Source organism: Chrysochloris asiatica, unplaced genomic scaffold, assembly GCF_000296735.1.
Source record: "Chrysochloris asiatica unplaced genomic scaffold, ChrAsi1.0 scaffold00078, whole genome shotgun sequence".
NCBI classification, from domain to species: domain Eukaryota; kingdom Metazoa; phylum Chordata; class Mammalia; order Afrosoricida; family Chrysochloridae; genus Chrysochloris; species Chrysochloris asiatica.
This window is the reverse complement of record NW_006408596.1, coordinates 8,544,049-8,565,151: the sequence shown is the minus strand read 5'-3', so window position 1 is coordinate 8,565,151 and position 21,103 is coordinate 8,544,049. Positions and strand designations below refer to the sequence as shown.

Below are 21,103 nucleotides of genomic sequence, written 5' to 3'. Positions count from 1 at the left end.
CATCCCCTGAGCCTGCTTGGTTGGGTATTCTGTGTTGTTGTTGGCGGAGCTCTTTACTGCACTTCCACCCAATCTGCCATCTTGTTTGCTCTCTCCATAAACTTTTTGAAGCCCTATTTTTCTTTCTACTAGGCATAATGATGTAGAATCTTAAAATGGAATTACATAGTGCAACATAGTATGACGTTCTGTGTGGCGCTGTGGGTTAATGCGCTGGACTGCAAGGTCTGTGGTGCAAGCTTACCAGCTGCTCCTTGGAAACCCTATAGAGAGTTGCTGTGGGTCAGAACCAACTTGATGGCATTTAACAACAACATTAAAGAGCTGAGTAATTTCCAAGAGACAAGTCACACAAGCAAGTTCAGGAAGACGCTAGAGAAATCATACTGGCCTGGGGCCAAATCCACTTCCACCCTGGGCAGCTTCCTGCAACTGTATCCCCATTTCACAGATGGTAAGAATGAATCTCACAAGGTCAGGCCACCCTGTGTGTTTCTCTAGCTCTTGAAATATAGACAATTATTGGCTCCTAAGCAGTAGTGAATAAACGCTGCTTGCATTATTAACAATGACACTAATATTACTATTCATTTTTTGACTACTGAGGTTCAACTGATTTAGCATGTCTAAATTCCCAAGCAGTTTTTCATCCAAAACAACCTCCCTTGGCCATATGATAGTGTTTTTTTTGGGGAAAAAAAATTGTCTTGGAGCCAGTCCCAATTATAATAGGGAGATAACCTGCCTTCATTTTACTGCAGCCTGAGCATTTGAATTTAATTGAACGGGAAATAATTATTCTTGAAGAGTAGAGTTTTTTGAGGTTCGGTGAGGCACTATGAGATACGTATCTAGTTACATTAGACTTTGGCAAATAATATTTGGCAAATAGATATTTGATAATCAGCTGCCAGTGCACAAGCCTTCTGTCTCCAATTACACTTCCAGCAGGAAAGACGGACATAGGGGTGGGAGTGGGATGGCTGGTTAATACTTTAAAAAGTGATTTATTTACCAAGGCGAGCCATTTGCAAATTCAATAATCTATTAAGAAGTAGTTAACCTCTATAGCTGTTTTAAATAATCAATTGGTGTTTAGGTAACGCTGAGCATCTGTCTCATTAGGGCGGCATTAACTCCTTATTTGAGGCACTTAATCTGAAGTGTAACCAAATCGTTCACACAGCGGTTAATGAGCTCCTGGTTCCTCAGGGAACTGGGGTCCTTCTGGGACTACAACCTTTTGGTCCTTAACACTTGGCCTTCTGTTCCCACAGTGCCTCCCGTGACAAAGACCTAATGCCAGCGCCTTACTCCAGGGGTAAGAAGAAAAAGAAGAAATCCACCCGGAAGAAGAGAAGAAGGTAAGAGTACTAAGCCTTAAAAGATTGAAGGAAAAAAAAAAATATGGTGTCCTATTGTTCAGTGCCATCCAGTTCATTAAAGGTGACTTCATATGACAAGAGTCACAAGCCCTATAAGGTTCTCTAATCTGTAAGATTTATGGCAGCCCGCGAATTCAGTTGGAACCTCAAGGTTGGCGGTTCAAGCTCACCACCTGCTCCTCAGAAACCTTATACAGGGCTACCATGAGTCAGAACCAGCTTAACAGCACTTAACAACAAAGTACACTGGAGTCCTGATGTGGCACTGTAGAATAAGCACTGGACTGTCCACAAGGACAAGGTTGGCAGTTCAAACCCACCAGCCCACTCCAGGGTTACTACAAGTCGGAACTAACTAGACAGCACTTCCCAATAACAGCAAAGACTATCAGACCTATCTCTAGCTAGGTGGGTTCGAACTGCCAACCTTTTCGATTAGCCACCCTGTGTCTATTTTAGAGATAAGAATGGAAGGCTTAGTTAGAGAGACAGGCCTACCACACCGTAGCCCAGACTTCTCAATTCACCCTACAAACCAGGATAAATGCCAAGGATAGTAAACTACATTTCTCCTGCTATAACCTTTAATATCCTATATGTAGTTTCTCCTGGTTTGTTTTAGTATTTCAAAAGACTTCCAGTTGTCGAAGTCTAGGCTTCCACTCGTCTACCAAGAGATTAAAAGCACACTGTGTTTGCAGCCCCAGACTGCTGCTGTTCAGTGCCATTGAGTTGGTTCTGACCCTTAGCGACCTTGTATAGGGTTTGAACCACCGACTTTGTAGTTCAAGGTGGGCTCAAATTCTGGAGAGGCAAGGAACACACACCAAACCTTGTTTTGGAGGCAGTGCTTAGAGAAGCCTGCAGGGGGCAGCAGAGAGCAGTTTCTGGATGATGTGCCCCCAACCCAGGTTTTCTGGGAACTAGTTCAGCCAAAAGGAGCCCTGGTGGGTCAGTGGTTAAGCACTTGGCTGCTAACCAGAAGGTTGGCAGTTCGAACCCATCGGCTGCTCTGGGAGGAAGATGGGACCGCCAGCTTCTGTAATGTAGTCTTGGGAACCCTTTAGGGCAGTACTACCCTATTTACAGGGCTGCTGAGTCCCCGTTGACTGGATGGTAGTGGGTAAGGTTTGTGTCTCCTGGTCCTCGTGAGCCTAGGCAGCCTGTTTCTGGGGTAACCCCTTTATGGTATCCACAGTGCTGACTACAGCCTACCAGATACTCCTTAGGAGGCTGAGGCTTACCAAGGTAGGGCAGAGGAGACAACAAAGTCCATGAAAGGGGCACAGCTTCGAGAGAGAAGCAGAAAGAAATCTTCATGGCCCAGGGCAGCGTCAGCAGGGACAGAGACCTCAACTTAAACCCCAGCTCGTCTCTTCCTAGCTGGGAGTTACTTTACCTCTCTGAACTGCCCTTCCCTGCCTTTAAAAGGAAGGTAGCAATGGTCCCTACTTAGAAATATGTGGGAGTATGCATGAGAGCATACACAGAGAGACAGACAGACAGACACATAGACAAGCTGCCAAGTCAACTCTTACCTCACAGCAGCCTTATGTGAAATAGGAGGAACATGGCGTGGTCCTATGTCATTCCCATGATTCCACTGTTCCAGCTAGGGTGCAAGCCACGATGCCCCCACCCCCAGCCCACCTCCCTCACCCTCACTGGTCATGCAAGATGCCTCCCACCCCCAGCAACTGATCGCTCCTGATGGCATGTCCACAGCAGGCGAGTCGGGCAGGATTTTGAGGAAGAAGATCAGCAGGCCTTTTATCTCCTCACCTGTTTTAGTCTGGAAACTCTGCTGGAACCTGTCCACCATGGGTGACCCTGCTGGATTTAAGATACTGGTGGCATCACTTGTAGTATCAGAACACCACACAAACTGCCACCGCAGGACACCCAGCTGGTGGAGATGCACATGAGCACATGCTAACATTTAGACCAGCTGCCAGCCAACAGCAGGCTAACAGGATTGCCCTTGATGTGTGTTTCTGAGAGAGGTGAGGCCCCTCTGGGAATCTTCCTCTGAAGCAGGTGTCCCCTCGCCCGGCAGGTCCCCGTCACATAGTCCTTCGCCTGTCAAGAAGAAGAAGAAGAAAAGTTCCAAGAAGCATAAGCGACACAGGTATTGTCCTTCATCCTTTTCAAACAGGGACACCTAGGTGGGTGGAGCCAAGAGATCATTAGGAAGCTGATCATGTCACTGAGGTTATTTCTCTGCGTTTCGGGTGAGGGCAGACTCTGGTTGCCAGGATCAGAGGCCTTCTGAGGTGGGGACCAGGAATAAAGAGCAGGTAGACCCTCAAGGTCTTCATGGTCTCTGAAACCCAAGGAGAAATGAGGGATCAGAGTCAGCTAGGCAGCCCCCCCTCCAGGCAGCCTTACCACAAACACACTGACATATGCTGAGGGAAACAGCCCCCCACTCACTCATTTATTTTCTTGTTTCCCTTCCTCTACCCACCACCCATTTATTTGTCCTGAACCAGGTTCCTCTCCAAGAAGAGAAGACACAGGTAAGAATCTTGCCTTTGACTGTGGGCTGTAGCTTACTGGTTTTCCAAATCGGCTTTGGGAAGCATCTAGGGTTGGCTCTCTTGTCTGGAGAGGTCCTTGGACACACTGAGACCCAAGAAAGTTAAGGGGTTTCTCCACATGTTCCAAGCCCACCTTTCAACTTGTGGGTCCTGTCAATGTTCCTCCTTAGAAAGGCTTGCTCATTGCTGGTGCCCCGGGTCTGGTTGGGTAAACAGCCTCAGCCCTGCAGTGCTACGTCCTGGTAGACTGGCAACGTAGAAAGCTCCTGGGTACACACCATAAGTCAGACTAGGCACCAAGCTCTGTCTGTTCACGTGTGTATTTCATCCCCATTACAACCCTGAGCCACAGGCATGGTTATCATGCCCATATTACAGATGAGGAAACGGAGACTCCGAAGAGGTGTGTCAGGCCCCAGAGGTAACACTGGCTGCATCTGGAGCAGCTTGCAGGGTACAAATCCCTGCCTTGTATTCATTTTACAAGGTGACACTCAGGAACCCCAATACTCATCAAGTCAGCCTGACAGCACCCCACTTTACAGGGATGGGAGCCAGGCCTCGCCCACTGTCACACAGCCATTAAGCAGCAGAGCTGGGACTCAAACTCAGACTTCATTGTGAGGGCTGAGCCTCTCCGTTGCCCAGGCTAAGTTACAGAGTTTTCCTTCACAGGACCTCAGTCAGGTCAGTGTGGCTTGAAACCCCAGTTAGTATTTGCCCATTCCACCCTGGTCCTGAACCCCTTGAAAACTAACGGACAGAACATTGGAACATCTGCAGATCATTGAGGCAGCTTCTGTGCAGTTGCTAAGAGACTCTTGTCTCTTACAAATGGATTGAACAGCCATCAAAATCATGGGCTCCCAGGTCTGGGGCCATGTCATTTTACTCATCTGAGGTTCAGTTCCCACATCTGTACAAGTGAGGCCTAATTAAATGTAGCCACACCCACAGGAAGTAGGGAAAAGACTGTGAGATGGTCACATAAAGTAATTGCAGCGTGTTCGGCTCCATCATAGAGCCTCAAAGACAGCAGATACGGTTATTCTTACCTTTGTTCCTGTTGTTATTAACCTACCAAAGCTGAACTTGGCCTCAGCACCATCCCCAGTCTCAGTTCATGTACACAAGTGGGTGGACGAGTTGGCAGAAGATACTCTGTGTCCGTTCCAAAACTGCTTGGATGTGACTTGAGCCAGTCAGGCATTTGAACTGCTTGCATACTTTGATCTGTAAATGCAATGTAGCATCTTTCAGTTAATTGGTCATTTCTTGTTTAGCTCCACTAGCCCCAAAAGCAAGAGAAAGGAAGAGAGGAAGCACAAAAAACAGTAAGTGGATCTCCCCCAGAAGGCCCTGTCACTTTGGGAGGTGGGGAATCTGCCCTCTTAAAACCTGAGTGTGGGCGTTGCCAGATAAATGGAGAGTAGGGGGAACAGGGTGAGCGAATGGGAGGGAAAGGAGAGGGATGGAGAGAAGACAGAATTGTGGGTACCTGAACTTGTGGGCTTAAGAATGCATGTGGGCACATGCCTGTGTATCTGGTATGTTTATGAATGCATGCGTATGAATTCTGTGTTTGTGTGTGTATATGTATACACATGCATACACACATATATATGGAGAAAGAGTGCCCTGGTATGGTGAACCACAAGGTCAGTTTGAACTGCTAGATTGGCATTTCAAACTCACCAGCTTTTCCTCGGAAACCGTATACAGGGTCACTGTGAGTTGCAACCAATTCGATGGCACACAACCACCACATGTTGTTGCTATTAAGTGCTGTCAAGTCTGTGCTGACTCATAGCGACCCTTTATATGGTAAGTTGGAACTGCTGACCTAGCAGTTCAAAGTGACCTTGTGGTCCAGTGCTAATCCTACAGTGCCATACGAGTACTCTAGCCTCTATACATGTATGTACATACACATATCTGCCACTTGTGTGTTGTGTGCACATTGTTTGTAAATGTCTGTACATTTTTACATCAGGTTAACATTTGTAAGTATATATAAATGTATACAATGCAGGTGTCCACTCTGTGTACAAGGGTCAGTCAAAAAGTATTGCTACAAAACCACAGAAACCTTTGTTAAACAAAACTATCAAATGAGGAGTTTGTTTCTTTATGTATTCTCCCATCCATCTAGGTCTGTATACTTCTGAAGGCGATGTTTCTTATCTCTGTAACCCTTCCTTAAAAAATTCTGTGCGCTTCAATTTATGTTACATCCAAAGATAGTTTCGGCATCCTCAAGTATCTGAAATTGTGTCCCTTTTAAACACTTGCGTTTGTAAATATTTGAGTTTAGGAAACCAAAAACAATTGAAGGGAAATCAGGGCTAGGGGTCGGATGGAGTAAAGGTTCTCAGTGAAATCCTCATAGGGCAGTCTTTTTACCCTCGAAGACTGAGCAGATAGATGTAGTGTGTGATGGAGAAAAATGGACAGCTTTCCTGACTTTTTCTCCCCATTGCAGTTCTCAATTTCCTGAAAGACTTCTTCACAATCCGCCCCCAGGATCAGCTTGTGTCCTTTGAGAATCCCTTTGAAATCCCAAAAAACAGTCCTCATCACCTCTGAGCTGCTTTGAATTTAACTGGTCCAGCAGATCCTCTTGGAAGCCACTGGTTTGCTTGGACCTTTTTTTTTTTTTTTTTGGCAGGCACCCTAATAAGACTAAGGCAAGTGTATTCCTGAGAATCCACTGGTCACAGAGATATGTTTAAACACACACCCTGGTGCATGCATGAACTGGAATTCAGATAGCAGTACTTCATGACTGGCCCTTGTTTGTAGTGTGTGTGTTTGCCTTCACAGGAATGGTTGTGTACGCTTGTGCTGATGGGAGCTGGTCTCTGCAGTGTAGACGGGTGCGCTGTGTGTGTCTGTCACGTGTGTGCACATGCCCTGGCGGCTGAGACTTACCGTGTGGGGATCTCAATGACGTGCCTTCTTTCCCCAGTCATGGGGCCCCAGCTGTTTTCATAGTTTATAGCTGGTAGTAGAAATTCAAATCAGCTAGCACTGCCTGCGGAGTTCCGTTCCCAGCCAAATTAAAAGTAAATTTGGTTACAACCCACCTACTTTATATCCTGCAACTCTTAGTGCCTGTGCTTTCCAATCAACTAAGGTTTTATCTCCCACTAAGAAGTTTCTAAAGTGAGGGATAAAAGGCAGGCGGCTCTGGGGAGGAGGACAGGGAGGGTGTTCAGTTCTGCTGCCCAGAGGGGCCCTGTACCTAAGGTCAGTGTGAACGAGGACATCCTGGCCACCACCAGAGCCTGGAGAATGCTCAGGAAGGAAGCAGTGGCGCCTGGCATCAGCTGAGAGCACTTCTGGGTCAATTAGCTTGTTCAATTCGAGCCAAGAGCCCAATCCTGATCCTACCATTGAGTATGCTGCCGTTCTAATCACAGACCGTGTACACACTTCCCACAAATCTCAGCACCCTTGTACCGTGATACTGCTCTGGGTGCCACTAAGTGACAGAGGAGAACTGCCCCGTAGGGCTTCCTAGCCTGTACTCTTTACAGGGACAGAGACCCAGTTCTTCCTACTGAGGTGTGCTAACCCTTCGGCTAGTAGCCAAGTGTTTATGTTTAACCGTCGAGCCTCCAGGGTTCCTACTTGTCCAGCAGGGCCCAGGATAGGTAGCCACAGTGGCAGGGAGGTTTCCAACCCCTCCCTGATGCCAGGAGCTGGATGGGTCCCAGAAATTGCTCACAGAAGCTGAGCAAGGTAAGGCATTTCTAAGATCAAGGACGATCTGGTGCCAGAGTGTTGAACATGTTTAAGCAGAGCTTCAAAAACTGTTATATATGAAGATGGGCTAGGAACAAAGTCCTGGAGATCTGCTTCCAAAAATTAGCCCAAGAAAAGCCTGTGGCTCACAGTGATCATGGGGTCGTCATAGGAATGTGTAGCATTTTGCTCCAGCGTGCACGGGGGTCACCATGATGAGTTGGGGCCTGCTAACATTTTCACCAAATCCTGTAGCCAGCTTTCCTTCTAAACAAGCAAGCACCGTTGTTATTAAGTGCCGCTGAGTCAGTTCTGACTCATAGTGACCCTGTATACGGTTTCTGAGAAGCAGCTGGTGTGCTTGAACCACTGACCTTGAGGTTCAAATCAACCTTGCAGTGCAGCCCATTCACCCGCAGTGCCACCCCAGGGCCTCAGAAAGATGCAGCTTCCATGGATTCTTCAACATGTCTTTAACCCACGCCAACTCCCAGCCACGGAGCCCTACAGCCCAGAGGAGACCTGCTACACAGGGGTTCTGAGACTGTAAATCTTTACGGGAACAGACAGCCCATCTTTCCCCTCAGAGGGACCTGTGGGTTTGAATTGTCGATTTTGTGGTAAGCAGCCCAATGCTCACTTAACCCACTATGCCACAGGTCTCCTTCAGCATCCCTGAGCCAGGCCCTCATAGGCTGGCAGACAGTGTCCTGGCATGGAGACGTGGTGATGAGGGGAGGGTGTCTAGTTTAGGAGGGAGGCTGCAGATTAGGCACTCATTGTTTAAACATCTCTGTGCCTTACTTTCCCCATCTATAAGATGGGGAGAATAATAGAATCTACCTCATGCCATACTAACTGTCACATGGTGACTCCATCTGCATGATCAGTTGCAACATGTGCTGATTTTCTAAATGAGCTCTCCAGGCATTTATTCCTAGTCTTAGACTAGAAGCTCTTCTGAAACCTGTTCAGCCTCCTAACAACACACATGCCTCCAGTGACAGATGAGTGGTGGCTGCAGCAGGAATCGAACTCGGGTCTCCCCCGTGGAAGACGAGAATTCTACCACTGAATCACCACTGCCTTCATGATATACTTCGCCTCTGAATGGGACTGATGCACACATCACAGCTATGTGGGTCCCCGTTGTCCCCCCTGTGCTGGCACACTGAGGAGAACTGAGGCAGAGAAAGGAGAGGTGGAGGACGGCAGGAGGAGATGGTTCCATCTCTGACATCCACACCTGAGACCATGTTTCTCAAACCCTGCTCTGCCTGGTGTCTTTCCTGTGATTCAAGACGTACTGGGAAAATGCTCAGACCCCAGGACCTGGCACTCAATGTTGCATGCAGGTTACCTGCCATCCTCAGCAGCATCAAGGACACATCCCGAGCCAGAACACGAGCCATGTGGTGGTGTGGGAACTTCTGCCAGGTTGGGCTAGAGGCAGGGTCGTTGTCAAGCAGGAGCTGGGGGTCAAGCTCAGAGTTAGTGTGGGCTTGGCATGAGAGCAATGGGGAGGATCTCAGTGGGAATGGGGCATGCTGATTATTACTTGAGAAGAATCCCTGTGTCCTTTGCTGAATTTTCACCCTACCTCCTGATAGAGTCATCTCTACCTCCCATAGGCGTCCTTCCTGGCTTGACCCAAATCACTGACAAGCCTTTGTTAGTGGCATCAGGTGCCCTGGAATCTGTCGTACATCTTTGTAGTAATAGAACCCTCATTATTCTTAAGGACAGTCATTGTTCAGTTTGTAATTTCTATTATTGATGATGTTTGCTGCCAATTCTCTAAGTCTCCTCAGTCCACGCTAAGAATCTTGACTCCATTTTCTAGGCTTGAGGTTACAAAATTGGCGGCCCAGAGACATAATTGACTCTGCAAATGTGTTTTGTATGCTTCATTGTTTTTCCCTCCCTTCCTAATGAGTTTCCATTGGAAAAAAAAGAGATATTTTACATAAAAATCTGCATTTCCACATTTACTTGAAAAATGACTGGAGCTAGCTGCTAATGCCACTTCTTGGAGCACCTGGCTGGCTCCCACCTCATGGTACCTGTTGAAATTCAGACTCCTGATGTAGGTGAGGGAAGGTGACAAGTGGAGGTGGCTTCCTGCCCAGAGTGTGGTCAACAGGGGGAGATGCTCAGAGGGCCCTTGTCCTCACCTGTGTGTAGTACACCTGCTTCGATGCCCCTGAATTCTCACTCAAGAAGCAGGGTAATGTGTATGGGTAGGGGGGCGGATGGTGACTTGGGGACAAGAAGAAACTGTGCATCACAAGATCAAAATCTCTCTCTCCTCCTCCTCCGATTTCCTTCTTCCCACCCCCACCCCAAGATCTCGAAGCCGGCCCCGAAAGTCTCACCGCCGTCACCGCCGTCGCTCGCGGTCCCTGAGCTCCGAGTCCCGGTCATCAAGCTGTGAGGGCAGGTAAGCCTGGCCTCCACCCAGACTCTGTCCCTGGAAACCAAAGGGACGGTTATGTGCATGAGTCACATCCACTGCCCTTGACCGTACAGATGGCAGCCTTGGAAATGCTGTGAGGTGGCGGTCCAGTCTGTCTCTCTTTACGGGAGCAGACAGCCTCAACTTTCTCGGAATGGCTGGTGGGTTTCAGTCACCAAAACTGTGGTGAGCCATCCAATGCTTAATCCATGATGCCAATAGGGCTCCTTGCACACGAATAAAACCATACGATGCCCAGTAAGTATATTAATATCCCTATTTGAGAGATGAGGAAACTGAGGCACGGGGAAGTTAAGACACTTGTTAGTCACATATAGAGGTGGAATCGGAACCAGCAAGTCTGGTTGTGATGTATTCTCTGACTAAGAATGCTCTCAAGGAGCTCTAGTAGCATAGTGATTGTGAGTCCGACTGCTAACCTCATGGTCAGCAGTTCAAAACTACCTACCAGCCGTTCAGCAAGAGAACGATGAGGCTTTGTGCTGCCATAAAGATTTACAGCCTCGGAAACCCTATGCAAGCTCACTCTGAGTTGGAACCGACGCCACAGCACACCACCACCACCAAGGCTGCTCTAAGCACAGAGAAGCTAAGAAACCTGCAAAAAGGCACACAGTAAAAAAGCAAATCTGAGGCATTTTGAGGTCAGTTTTCTCCTAACCCAGACCCGATCTGTGCTGATATACTGGCTCGCTCCACCCAAGAAAAGAGAGAGGATGGTTCTCCAATGGGTGAGAATCATACACAAAGAGGCAATATGTATTCAGATCCTCCTCTGTGCCAGCTACAATGTCAAAGACACAGTCACACCATGAGAGTCTCTGCATCACTGCACTAGACACTGATTGAACTAGGATGTGGTGGGGCCAGGGCACGGGGATTTACATCTCCCAGGTAGTGTGACTGGGTAGGCAAGTGGAAAATGTCCTTGAGAACGAGAAAAGCTGCCTCTGAAGTCGGGAGCTGGCCTGGTCCTACCAGGTAGACATCAACAATCCCACAATTGATTGTCCAAGCAGGCCACGTGTATCATTCCATCATCACATCTGCACACAGACAGAAACAGGAAATCTGTCCGAAACACAGACATGATCAAACAGCCCATACCTAGCTAGTATAAGTAACCGCTGTTGCTTTACTAATACCAGGCTGTTAGATGCCACTGAACTGACCCCAACGCAAAGCAGCCTTGTGTATTACCAACTGCCATGTTAGGGTGTTTGAGTGCATTGCAGTCTCAGTGTCTCTTTAAAACTCCCCCTATACTTCCACAAGCCCAAAGAGATGCCCCGAGGTCCCTGCAGTGGGTTCCAGCAGCTGATCGCTGCAGGAGGTCTCTGCAACCAAGCCTAACAGAGGGTCCCTGCAGCTGACCCCTAGACCCGATCCCTACAGCAAATTCTGTATGTTCCCTTTGTTGCTGTTTTTTGTTATTAAGTGCCATCAAGTCCGTTTCGACTCATAGCAACCCTGCATAGAGTTTCTGAGGAGTGGCTGGTAGATTTGAACTACCGACCTTGTGGTTAGCAGTCCAGCGCTTATCCTACAGCACCAGACCACAACTTCCCTTGTTGCAGCAGACAGTAGGTATGATTGTCCAACCACAGGCTGGTGTCTCCTGGTTTTTAGCTGATAACCGTGAATTGAACTGGACCACAGTCACGGTATAGCCAGGAGACAAGTCTTGATGAGCAGAGGGGCCTGACCAAAGCCCCACATCAGAGGTGGGACTGGACCCCTTGCCCTCCCACCCCCACTCCCTACCAAAGGTGAATCAGTGTTGCTTGGCCAGAGGACCATACAGGGCCTCCTTGCCCACAGCCACCTGTGGAGAGATGTTTCCTAGGGTGCTCCTACAGGCATGGGGGTTACACACCTGGCAAAGAGGTGAGCGGGAAGGAAGCAGAGCAGGGCACTCCAGAGCAAAACTCCAAGGCACCAGTTTTGATAGAAAGCCGTGCCCTGGGATCTGAACGACCGCAGGCAGGTCCCAACTTTCTTAACCTGTCTAGAGGGAAAGGAACTCCTGTCCAGTCTCATCTCTGCAAGTTGTGGGGAGGGCTGCAGAGACACCTTAAAAGGAGTGTGCTGTACTGTGCAAACCGCTAAGGTGGGGGTTTCAGTTACTCAGAGAGTTAAAGGCTTTGTAACATCCACAAACAACCTTTTCAATGAGACGACATTCATCTGGTTCCCACAGCAGACAAGGAAGCCAGACCTCTACCTAACAGATATATAGAAGACAGTTTTGTCATGGGGGCAGCATGCAGTTAGCCACCTCAGATATCAACGTCACATGTACAAGGGGGCTTCAAAAGTTTGTGGAAAATGAATGAATAGCTCATGGAGCTTCCCCACAAACATTTTTGAAGCCCCCTTGTACAACACACAAATACAGTTGTAGTTATACACACACAGATGGACCCACTCTGATGTACACACAGACACGGGACATTAAACTAAAGTAGGGAAGAGACCTTGTCTGTCTGCTTCATGGGTGTGTCTCCAGTTCCCCAGACACTGCCAGGTACACAAATAAACAAACAGGAGAATAAATGAATGAGTGAGTATATGGACAGATGGATGGACAGACAGAAGGGTAGAGAGGAATGGATACACACACACACACACACATAACCAGGGGTAAAGGGGCACGTGAACATATACAACACATCCAGGCAAACACGCTGCCAGATTCAATTGGTCCCTCACCCACCTCCTTACCCTTGAGTCTGTCTCCCTTGCCCCCAGGCACCGCGGCCGGTCCCCTGAGGAAGGACGCAAGTCCCACAGGAGGCATTCCCGCCGCTGCTCCAAGACCCTCAGCAACGCCAGTCCTGAAGCCCGGTCCAGCCAGCCGCCCAGCCAGCCCCTCCAGATGCTCAGTCTCCTGTCGGCCAGGGGTGTAGTAAGTATTCCGCACCGTCGCCTCCGTCTGCTCTGGCCACAACTTTTGAGGAGGGGGAGGCATCAGTTCAGGGCAGGGGACGACGCATTTCAATGCAGTTTCTGGCAAAATTTCCTGCTGGCTTCAGACATCACTGTTGATCAACCAAAGGGCCATTCACCAGCCTCTCGGGCAGCACTTGGCATGGGGACTTGAGGTGGAGAGAAATGAAGATACCTGGGATTTTCATCAGGGGACTATTGAAAAATACATATGGGTCCCTGAGGGTTATCACTGGAATACATGTTTGAGACACCACAGAGACTTCTTTGGGGAGAAAGAAAAAGAAGGGGGTTTGGCCACAACACCAAATACTTGAGCTTTTAAGAGAAGTCTACAGCTTTGATGCCAGCTTGTCACCAGCAATGGTTGGCAACTGGGATTTGATTTTACTCACAAATACAACCTTGAGCTTGTATGACGATGTTCCTCCGGGAAGTTCATCACACCCAACCTGTGCACACTCAATTGTCCACACAGGGTCTGCAAGTTGAGGGCCCTCACTCATCCCTGCCACAAATGGGACAGAAAAACCAAAAACCATGGATCAGGGCAATGTGATGTAGCAACGTGACATCAAAGACAACCATGCAGTGCCCCCGCCCCCTAGCTCCAAAGGAGGAGCTGGAATTGGTATTCATGTAATTTCATTCCAGAAAGTTTCATGGATAAGCAATTTAGAGTTGTAGCTGAATTCAAATCCTCCCTTTGTCTTTCCCTGGTGGTATGACTTTGGGCAAATTGCTTAACCTCTTTGAACCTTTGTTTTCTTTTTGGTAAACTTGAAGCAATACCACTTCTAAATGAGGCTGTTGAGGATATAAAATAAAGTATGTGAAGGCTTTTTGTAGAGTCTAAAGTGGCAAACTCACAGGAGGTGATTCAATGCAAACAGAGCCTATAGTTACTGTTGATGGCTATGAAGGGATGTGTCTCTTTTAGATAAGGGTGAACTTGGAAACTTCAGGAAGCTGCTCCCTTAGAAAGTATCCTGTGGAAGACAGGAAAGCTCAGCGTGCTAATATGGAGGTTCAGCAAGGGAGGGTGGTAATCACCAACAGTTAGGCAGCACTGACACAATGGTGTCATCTGCAGTGCATTCTGGAAAACTCTTTCATCAACCAAAGCACGCCTCTATCACCATTGTCCTCTAATTTCATTCAAATCCTCTGCCTAACTAGAACTTTCCACAACTCTCACAGGCCCCATTGTAGAGATGCCCATGGGCATTAAGGACTTGCAGATTACAAATGCCTTAAGAAGGAACCTTTCCAGCATGACAGAGAATCTGAATGCCTGGGTTCAAGTCTTGTCTCGACAAATCGTTTTTCATCTTTGCTGGCCTCAGTTTCCTCATTTGGAAAATGGACTGACTTATTACACTAGAGGCATTGTTGCAAAGGTAAAAGTAAACTCAGACATGAGCAGTAAAAGGTAGAAGATTGTTGCTAAGCTATCAGGTCACTGGTCATGATATTTGTGGCAGCCCATCTGGCGAGGTTCCAAATTAGTTGATAGTAGCTAGCTTTTCTAAAACACACAGGTTCTTGGTGGCTTTCGTGAGCTGCCATGGTCCTAGCTCCCATCAGAAGAACTACAAGGTGGGGGTTTAGCCACACCAAGAAAAGAAAGGCCTTAAAAGCTCACCTTGATCAGTGCCTTATCAAAAAGGGACTTGCAGAATAGAAATGAGTTATAAAGCAAAGTTGTAGTCAAATCTTGGCTCTGAGCTTGAGGGAAATCTTTTTGAACCACAATTTCCTCAGATAATTACAGCCCTTTCTTTAGGCCAAAAGCAAAGCAATTAAATTTCAGCACAGCACTTCACACAGGGACCAAACTCAGCAAAGATTAGCAGGCATTATGATGTTGCCAGTGTAGAACCTTAAGCAAATTATTATTTTTTTTTTTTATGTCTCAGTCTTATCAAAATCTGTAAAATGAAGGCAACAGTTGAACCTACCTCATCAGATTGTTAGATCAAAGTTTTTAGAATGTAACAATGTAAAATGCTATGTAATATTTGTTATTACTAGTAGTAGCTACAAAGTTGTTAAGTAACATCGAATCAGTAACCACTTAAACCCTGTATATGGTTTCTAACACTGACTGATAAGTCCAGTGCTTCTCCTACAGTGCCACACCAGCGCTCCACACTCAGGTAGCAGTAGAAATTTCCATGGTAACAGCAGCGATGTTAATGTGGTTGTTTTTAGCGCCTTTGAGTTGAATGATCTAAGATTCTCTGAAGTAGCAGGCCTAGTGTAGTTTTAGTCTGGAAGCTCCAGTGACACCTATTTGGCATCTTAGCAATACCCAAGCCTCCCCTAACAGATGGGTGCTGGCTGTACTTGAGATACACTGACTGGGAACCAAACTGAGATCTCCCAAGATGAAGCAATTCCACAGCTGAATCTGGAACTAGAGCCAGGATCCCTGCTTCCCAGGCCATTTCTTTCCATTCAAGAAGGTGGTTACAACCCACATGGCTATTCCTACCTCACTCATGGTTGTCTGGTTCTTTGACTGTATATCAAGCTAGGTCTTTCCCCATCTTCTGTCTTGCAAAAGCAGAGATGGAAGAAGGTGCCTGGTTGGAACAGAAGACAAAGATTTTCCAAGAGTCTCGACTCAGACTGCCCACATTTTTTTTCCTGTAGTTCCACGATTTTCCTAAGAAATCTGCTAAACATAATAGCAAAGTCACGCTCATTGAATCACTCACTCATTCATTCCCTCAAGTCTACCAGTATTGAGTAGATACAATGAGTTCTGACGTAGCTGTCAGGACCCAGTGAGTAAGAACTGGACCTTGCCTTGCAATGAGAGAGTCAGAATAATAAACAGCAATTGATGTAATTGACAAAGAGATGTTGAGAAGAGAGGAATGTCACCAGATGGGAAACGGGAAAGACAAGGTAACAGCTAAATGAGAAACTCAGTTAGCCAGTGAGTTGGGGACATAAGGAAGGGAGTGAGTATTCCGAGAAAGGACCAGCATGTGTGAAGAACTGGAGGGGAGAGGACTTGTAGATTGTGCTGTCTGGCTGGGTAAGAGACGGGGCTCTGGAGGTGACCAAGAGCCGGAGCCTGAAGGATCTTCTCTGCCAAGCTCCTGCCACACTCAGGCTGCAGGCATATCAAAAGTACAGCTCTTTTAAAAATCAAGAACCAGTGCAGTACATCAAAGGGGTGCATTTGCATCTATGAATATGCTAATCCAGGGTTGTGCCTTACTGAAATCCTAGTTGGTGAGGCCCTCTCACTGGGTCAGAACGCAAATCCAAATGGAGGGTCCCAAGGAGATCATTTAGGGACCCTTGTTAGTCCCACTCACGTCCCACACGTCCTACGTGTCACCCCCAGCTCCACAGGAGCACAGAGAGCTAAAGTGAGCCCTCCTCTTGGCCCTCGGGCCCACAGTCTGCTAGTCAGCAGCACGTCACACAGCAATGGGATAAGCACGGGCTGAATCAGTAAGCATCTGTGCCTTGTGCAGTTATTCAAATATTCAAATACTTGAGCACAAGTTGGTAACAAAGCATTATCCTGCCTGTCCTCCAGCTAAACCTCTGGGACCTCCTGGACCCTTTCACAGTCCAGCAACTAAAGGTGACACCTCCAACGGTTTCAGTGCCAGGCCAGTTGCTCTTCTGATGGAACAGGATCCACATTTAGCCAGTTGTTCAGTATTCTGCATGGCATCCCAGATAGTAATACCAGCCAGGTACAAGGTGTATTGGGACCAGAGAGGACGAGCCATATAATGTTGTCTTGGTATTTTAGAGTGATTTGTAAGTTAGAGAACATCTGAGGAGCTGGATTTTGAAGGATGGGTAGGAGTTCAGCAGCTTAAGATGGCTGACGGATAGAGGGAAGGGCAGATACCAGCATGTATCAAGCACTGGCACACACTTTATAGGGGTTTGGTTTTCTTTTCCCCTCATTTTGTTCTCAAAAGAATTCTTTGAGGTAGAGGTAATGACTATACCATTTTGCACTTGGGAAAACTGAGGCTCCAAGGGGTGATTTATGAAGGTTACCTACCAGGAAGAAGGGTAACTGGTATGAATGGTGGACCCTGCCTACAAAGCTCCCTCTGACAGCCAGCAAGGACAGCAGCTTGAGTGAGGGAAAGCCTGGGGCCCCACAGTTTAGCCAAGGCCTCGTCCAGTTGGATGGAGCTCTCTCTAACTGAAGGGTGAATTAGAGAAAGGCTAGTGAAGACTGAGAACCACAAGGTTGGCAATTCAAACCCACCAGCTGCTCCTCGGAAACTTTATACAGGGTCACTATGAATCAGAACTGACTCAATAGCAATTAAAAACAAGAAACATTAATCAAGGCAGAAGCTACACCAAGGAAAAGGGCAGGCTCCTTTTCTCCCTTTTCCTGTCTCCAGCCTGGACATAGCCTTTGCCAACCATAAAACATACACAGAAGCAAAACTTGGGATCCGCAAAAGAAAAGCTCATGAAATTGACCAAATGACGGAGGAAACACACGGTACCTACTAAGACCTGGGCTTTGGAGTAGATTTGGGAGCTCTGAAGCTCTGGAGTACCTGTTACCCGTAAATATAATTAATACAGCACACCTATGTTCATCGTCTATTGCTTATAACAGCCCTTTAAGGGAGCTTCCATGAATGTCCCTGTTAATACGAGGCAACTATAGCTCAGAAACATAGAGCTATTAAACGTAGCTGTTAAAAGAAAAAGGATTTGAACCCAGAGAATCTGACCACAAAGTCTGTATGCACAAAACCTCCCTTAGGCCATTTCATGTCTCTGAGCCTCAGTGTTCTTTTCTGTACCCTGGACTAGTAATCACACCAGCCTCTCAGGGTTGTTGTGTGAATAATATGAAATACAGTATGCAATCATTCAAAAAACACGTGCCAGGCATTGGACACAGAACAGTGAACACATCTCGGGAAGTTCCTACACCATGAAGCTTCTGCTTTGTGGGAAGAACTCAGTCTGTTACTTGGTACATAATATGGAATACATATGATGGTTGCTAGTTATTTTACAACACTCATCTGTCAGTGTGTCATATTGTGGTGACTTACGTGTTGCTATTTGGTGGAAAGCTATGTCATTGCTATTTTAGACACACCAGTAGCGTCACCCATGATGGACAGGTTTCAGTGGTGCTTTCAGAGTAAGACAGACTAGAAGAAGGAGAAGCAGACAAATTCTGAATGGTTAGCCACTGACTATCTTACGAATAGCAGAGAAACACCCTACAGTTGGAAGGACCTGCATTTGCTGATTGGGCACAACTCAAAATGGAGGGAAAATAGCTGCTAACATCTATTAATAATCAAACATGGACTGTATAACGAATGAATCTGGAAAAATTGTAAGTCATAGGAAAGAGAATGGAACAAATAAAGATCAATACTCTAAGCGTTAGTGAGTTGAAATGGACTGGTATTGGCCACTGTGAATCAGGTTATCTATGTTTTACTATGCCCAGAAATGACAAATTACAGAGGAATGGTCACCAAAAAGAGCATTTCAGGATCTATCTTTAAGCATGATTTGTCTGTGACAGGATAACATCCATATGCCATAAGGCAGACCAGTTAATATTACAATTATTCAAATTTATAAATCAACCACTAAAGCCAGTGATAATAAAATTGAAGAATTCAACCAATGTTTTCAGTCTGAAATTGATCAAACCAGTAATTAAGATACACTGATAATTACTGGTGACTGGAATGAGAAGGTTTGAAACAAAGAGGAAGGATTAGTAGTTGGAAAATAAAGCCGTGGTGATAGAAACGATGCTGGAAATGACATGGTACAATTTTTCAAGACCAACAACTTACTCATTACAAATAACTTGTTAAACAACATAAAAAGCTGTACCTCACCAGATGGAATATACAGGAATCAAACTGGCTCTATCTGTGGGAAGACGCACTTGGAAAAGTTCTGTATCATCAGCCAAAACAAGGCCAGGGGCTGACTGTGGAGCAGACCATCAATTGCTCATACACAAGTTCAGGCTGAAGTTGAAAGTTAAAACGAGTCCACAAGAGACTAAATATGACCTTTTACATATCCTCCCTGAATTTAGAGACCATCTGAAGAGCAGATTTGATGCGTTAGTCACTAATGACTGAAAACCGAAAGGATTGTGGGATAACATCAAGAACATCGCACAAGGTCACTAAAGAGAGGAAAGAAGACCCAAAAATGAATGTCAGAAGAGACTATGAAATGTGTTCTTGATCACAGAGAAGACAAAGCATTATAATGAAATGTGCAAAGACTTGGCGTTAGAAAACCAAAAGGTAAGAACATGCTCAACATTCCTCATGCTGAAAGAACTGAAGAAAAAATTCAAGCCTTGACTTGAAATATTGGCGGCGGGTCCTCTGGGGGAAATTTGAACAATGCAGGAAGCATTAAAAGAAGATGAAGAAATATGCAAACTCACTTTACCAGAAAAAAAATTGGTTGATAGTCAACCATTTCAAGAGTCAGCAGAGGAAGAACTGATGGTACTGAAGGAAGAAGTCCAAGCTGCACCTAAGGCACAGCTCCAGCAACTGACAAAAGACAGCACGGGAGGTACTCATGGGTCTTTGCCAAGAAATTTGGAAGGCAGCTACCTGGCCAGCTGACTGGAAGACATCCGTCTCTGTGCCCATTCCAAAGAGAGGTGATCCAAGAGAATGCAGAAATGATCAACAATATCATTAATACCATACACAAGTAAAATTTTGTTGAAGATCATTCAAAAAACGGTTGCAGCAGTACATCAACAGGGAGCTGCCAGAAATTCAAGCAGGATTCAGAAGGAGACATGGAGCTAAAGATAACACTGCTAATGTCAGATGGATCTCAGCTAAAAGCAGCAAATACCAGAAAAATGTTTACTTGTGCTTTATTGACTATGCAACGACATTAGACTGTGAGGATCATAACAAACTATGGGTAACATTGCAAAGAACAGGTACTCCAGAATGGTGCTCATGAGGAACCTGCACATCGACCAAGAGGCAGTTATATGAACAAAACAAGAGGATACTGAATGGTGTAAAATCAGGGTTGTATCCTTTTGCCACACCTAATCAATCTGTATACTGAGCAAATAATCCGAGACACTGCATTATATGAAAAAAAATGTGGCATCAGGATTGGAGGAGGACTCATTATTAACAACCTGCAAAATGCATATGACACAACTTGGCTTGCTGGAAGCAAAGAGGACTTGGAAAACTGATGATCAGACTGCAGTCTTTAGTATGAATTACACCTCAATGTAAAGAATACAGAAATGCTCACAACTAGCCCAATAAACAACATCATGATAAATGCAGAAAAGACTGAAGTTGTCAAAGATTTCATTTTACTTGGATCCACAATTAACACTCAAAGACTCAAGAAATCAAAAGACTTTTCATTGGACCAAATCTGCTGCAAAAGACTTTCAAAGAGCAAATGATCACTTTAAGGACTAAAGTGGCCCTGACCCAAGCCATGGTGTTTTCACTAGCCTCATCATATGCATGTGAAAAGTGGACAATGAATAAGGAAGACTGCAGAAGAACAGATGCATTTCAAGTGTGTTCTTGAAAGTTCCATGGGCTACCAGAAGAACAAACAGATGTATGTCTTGGAAAAAAGTACAACCAGATGCTTTTTAGATGTGAGGATGGCAAGACTTCGTCTCTCGGTCTTTGGACTTGTTGTCAGGAGGGACCAGTCCCTGGAGAAGGAGAGTCTGGGAAAAAGAGCAAGACCCCAATGGAATGGGCTGACACAGTGGCAGCAGCAACAGGCTTTAACCGAACAACTGTGAGGATGGTAGAGTTGAGTAGTGTTTCACTCTGTCGTACACAGGGTCACTATGAGTTGAAACCGATTCAATGGCACCTAACAACATAGTGATATTCTTTGCCATTGCATTAGGTTTAACAAACGTATGGCAAATAAACCTAGGCATGATGCTTTGGGAGTATCTCTTGGCTGCAAAAATAATATCT

At 46.2% G+C, this 21,103-nt stretch overlaps 1 protein-coding gene across 1 annotated transcript in view; it reads left to right on the top strand.

Moving 5' to 3' along the window:
* Positions 1 to 21,103, top strand: part of SRRM4 (serine/arginine repetitive matrix 4) — a 227,025-nt gene that overhangs the window by 185,587 nt on the left and 20,335 nt on the right. The window contains exons 3-8 of the mRNA XM_006865456.1: positions 1,278 to 1,364; positions 3,442 to 3,513; positions 3,878 to 3,904; positions 5,209 to 5,259; positions 10,020 to 10,112; positions 12,900 to 13,056. Of these exons, the coding sequence (XP_006865518.1) occupies positions 1,278 to 1,364; positions 3,442 to 3,513; positions 3,878 to 3,904; positions 5,209 to 5,259; positions 10,020 to 10,112; positions 12,900 to 13,056 (487 nt within the window). The remainder of the gene's footprint in view (positions 1 to 1,277; positions 1,365 to 3,441; positions 3,514 to 3,877; positions 3,905 to 5,208; positions 5,260 to 10,019; positions 10,113 to 12,899; positions 13,057 to 21,103) is intronic.